Below are 4,648 nucleotides of genomic sequence, written 5' to 3'. Positions count from 1 at the left end.
TTGTACATATATAATCAGAGAATATGATGTAATTAAACTGAGTCATGTTACTATGTGCTCTTCTTCCCCATTATCACTCCAGAAACATCATAAATATCTTACATTGAATATGAATGCAGTATAATGCTGGAAAATACCAGGATATGAATTGTCAAGTATCATAGGGTTTTTATAACCTACAGGAAGGAATCAAAAAAAACATTTAAAGGTTAAGTAGTGATAAACACAAATGCCTTGAAATATATACTGTGTTACTTAAAATATTGTTAAATATAGTAAGAATTGACAGCAAATATGTAGAAATCACACATGAGAATATACACAAAATTTAATGATTGAATCCACTGATGTTTTATGGTGGCATCTGTTACGATTTCACTGAATGATTAATCACAATTCAAGTAATTCATACTGTGTATTGAAACACTTTGACAAATCCTTCTAAGTATCCCACCCACAGTGTAGACTTATAGAACGATAATCTGACTGGACGGCTCACTTCATTATCTGGCGGCAGTAAGAACTTCAGGAACTCCCCGTCAGGACTCAGCAGATGGATCTGTTTGTTGTAGACGTCAATAACAAGGATGTTACAAAGAGAGTTGCACACTACATCACCTGGTTTAAAGGTTTCTGTCAGTTTCTGTCCCTGGTAAATAGACTTCATACGACCAGAGGGAGACATAATCACAAGTTCACCTACAGCGCTACTTGTATGGTTCACAACACAGATATCTCTATCACTGTTCTGTGTGACTCTGTATGGATCTGTAAACAGTCTGGTCTGACCGTCCTCCTGGTACTCATACTCACGGATGACATCACCTGTCACTGTGATGTGTCTCACCAGACGTCTGCTGTTTGATTCTACTTTGTAACGATCAGATTCTCTGTCTCTCAAGGTGACCAGTAGTCCACCGTCCACTGACTGACAGATTCCTAATGGTTCTACTGGATCTGTACTGATGACTGTGGAGACAGATCCTGATGGTGACAGACAGCTGATGGCATTGTTACCACCATCTGTGAAATAAACATCACCAGTATCAGTCACACACAGATCATTAGGAGTAACATTACATTTATTTTTTTTCTCACCATCTTTGTTTACTTGTTCAATGTAAGGAGACTCTTTTTCTCCTATGTAGCACTGATCTTCACACAATGCCCTCAATACAGCTATCCCTTCATCTCCATATTTAAATGAGTTTGTTTCAGTCAAACTGATGTTTGAATCCTGAACTTTTCCTATCATATTCTCCATCTCATCATCACTGGTTTCTCCTGTAACGTATTTCAATGAATAATTAAAGTTGCTAAAATGAACATCCTGACCAGTCAGCTTTTTGGACAGTTCCCTGTGGTTATCAATGAAGCTGTAATCTGACATGGTGCTGTTGTTCTCCTCCATAAACTTTACCATTTCTTCTATTTCTTTCTTCTTTTTGTTAAGCTCAGATTTCACACAGTTCAACTTCTTATTTTGTTCCTTCAAATTCTCTGATAATCTTCGTTCTTTATTTTCCCTGATTTCTGTCAACCTGGCCATTATCTCATCAACATGCTTCTGAAGTTTTGTAATCTCAGCATCACACAGTTCTTTATTTCCTGTCATCTTATTTGACACTTTCTCCAGCTTTTCTTCAATCCCAGGCAGTTTCTCTTCCTTGATCTTCTTCAGCAATGTAAGCAGACCTCTTCTCCTTTGGCTGGCTGCCGTGGATATAGTGATCCATTCATGTTCCTTATGATCTGTTTTGGCACATTTACTACAAATAAATTCATCACAGTCTTCACATATAACATCAATTGGTAAATCGTGGGTTTTACACATTTCAATATGCTCTTGAGGAGAGCCCAGTGAATATTTTGGTTTACTGACTGCCATGTTTGTTAGATGTCGACTATGCATGACCTAGATTTGAAGCAGCGACAAGGAAGCTATAACACTGTGAAGTGATTTGGACTTTAAACCGAGATATTAAAAGTTACATGACATGCACAATCAACAAACATGTGTACTTATACAAATCATAACATTAAGAGTCAGCTTAAAACTAGGTGTATTAATGTGTAACTATATTAAATTTTGAAAATGTATCTAGCATTTCACGCATTAGTTGTAAGGTATGCAATTTTTTTTTACAGGGGTTAAAGGGGATTTGACACCTTTTTGAATTCTTGGCAGATAATGTCACTAAATAGTGTGCTTACAAGTAAGACCCTTAGAAACAACATAAACACAAGAGGCCCAGGGGCCACATTGCTCACCAAAGCAACTGGCTAGATAAAGACTAAATTCAGTTCAGCATTTAAAGATTAAATATAAAAGTGGGTTCAGGAAATAGGGGAATGGGATATTTGAACAAACTTAAATCTTTTTTTCCTATGGATGCTTTTAAATTAATATAATACATATAATGCCCTGCTGTTTATAAGATGAAAATTTGATTGATATAGCCTTTATATTCCTTTGAATAACTATGATCCACTTTAATGGCTTCTCTAGTCTCCTGGTTGGTCATGCATGATTTCAACAAATTTCAATCTACATCATCCTTTCTTCATCGTTTCCAACGATGCCCTTTTTATGATTTTATAAGATGAAAATTTAGTTGATATAGCCTTTATATTCCTTTGAATAACTTTGATCCTGGTTGGTCATGATTTCAACAAATTTAAATCTCCATCACTTTTTTATGCTATTAAATTGATGATTAATCATGGCTTTGTTGTTCTTGTGAAAAATTTTAACAATTTTTCCTACGTATTCCTACGTAAAAACTTAATCACTCATAGTGGTCCCACTCTACTCCTGGTGGGCATGATTTGAAAAAAAAAACTTGAATCTGTACATTTATACTAATCGAGAATGCTTCTATACGAATAGATATGAACAATCACAGATTTGCTGTTCTTCAGAAAAAGAATTTTAAAATTTTTTCCCATGTATTTCTATCGGATTGTCAATTAGTATTAATACATCCTACTATTAACATAGTTGACAGTACTTATCTATATGATATTGAAATATGTGGATGTCAGAAAGAATATGTAAGGATGTACATGTATATGGTATTGTGGCTTTAAATAAACTCTTAATACGAGTTTAAAGTCATAAAAAGTACTTTTAAAATCTTATTACGTAAACTTAGAGACTATGTCAGAGTTGAGGACTGACATTTCATAACCTGAAGAATATTAAGACCCAGCGGCAATTCCAGGCCAGCATCCCTATGACAACCAATCCTGTTTATTCCCTGGGAAGTGCGCCAAACTACGATGTTCTCTCAGACACCTCGACTGAGAGTCCGATTGTCAATGCCAACCATTCGGAAACCCCCGGAATGGCACTTGTTTCGGAGATATTTTTTAACCCATAGTATAATAATATACTATTGGTTTAAAAAATATTTCCGAAACAAGTGCCTGTTATCCTAAGTCCACAAAGGGGAAGCTGGCAAATTCTATTTAAGATCAAAACTCCATAAAACAATACAAAATAGGAGCAGAGCAAACACGGACCTCCGAAACATCAGAGCACCATTGAGGAGCAAATGCTTGAGCAAATATTTCCTTCTTTTCTTTGCTTTCAAAAAAGTTTCAGCGGTGGTTGTGGTGGGGTTGGGGGGGGGTGTAAAAGTACACCTGACCAATAGTTTTAGAATTTTCACTAACTCTTGAATTCATGCGTTCTTTGAATTTAAAGAAGTCAAATTTCAACTTAATGTGATTGAATGACTAAAAGGTCCAAAAACTTACCACTTTCGTATGCAAAAAAAAATTACGTTTAAAAATTTACAATTGAAAAGACCAACAACTTTTCCAAATCTAACTTTTTACAACAAGGAAAACAAACTACAAAGCAGGTAACTACCTTTATTTTTTTAAATGAACAAATTGCATTTCTCCATAAATAAAACATGTATGCGTATGTAGAACACCTGATAAAACAACAAAGATTATTTTTATCAGCTTATAATGCAGTTTTCAGACCATAAATGCTGTCGACAAATAAAAATGCTTTAATTAAAAGAAACAAAATCTTTTAAATTATTAACTTCTAATCAATGTACCCGATACTTTTTCTTTCTCAAAAGACTTGATGTTTAATGTACAAACATGCAATAATGACACTTTGGTAAAACGTTTCGGAAAGATGAAAACTATTGCCTTTTTACAATCGGCTGAATTTATTCTATCATTTTAAAATTAAATATAATTGTAAATTGTTACATAATTTTGATCAAAAAATTATAGTATATTCAAATAAAACCTTATTCTAAATGACGCAGCAGCTTAAACTTCAAAACAAGAAAAAAACTATCTGACACCTCTACTGTGTAGATATAATAATTTAGTAATAATATTAAATAATATTCAAAACCATATACAAGAGAAATATTTATACAACTCTCTTGCAACACATTACTTCTGTATGAATACAAAATAAAATACTTACTGTAACATCATGTCATTAAAATTACACCCACCCCCACCCTACCTGCTATCTGACAAAATATAATTTTAATTTTGCAGAAAATGACAAAAGAATTCAACCACTGTTTAAAATGTTCTTCATTGGACCTAATACCTATATGACACCAGTCTTTAGAGAATCTATTTTATGAATTTAGAACAGATATAA

General features: G+C 33.8%; 1 protein-coding gene across 1 annotated transcript; it reads right to left on the bottom strand.

The window, feature by feature from the left end:
• Positions 1-406: 406 nt before the first annotated feature.
• Positions 407-1,888, bottom strand: LOC134232208 (uncharacterized). Its single transcript, XM_062714155.1, has one exon. It carries the CDS (start codon positions 1,886-1,888, stop codon positions 407-409), a length of 1,482 nt encoding a protein of 493 aa, XP_062570139.1.
• Positions 1,889-4,648: the final 2,760 nt, after the last annotated feature.

This window comes from Saccostrea cucullata, unplaced genomic scaffold, assembly GCF_032062105.1.
Source record: "Saccostrea cucullata isolate Sc308-1 unplaced genomic scaffold, CSIRO_AGI_Scuc_v1 ctg15912, whole genome shotgun sequence".
NCBI classification, from domain to species: Eukaryota; Metazoa; Mollusca; class Bivalvia; order Ostreida; family Ostreidae; genus Saccostrea; species Saccostrea cuccullata.
The sequence above is the reverse complement of the archived record's forward strand: the minus strand, read 5'-3'. Positions and strand labels throughout refer to the sequence as shown.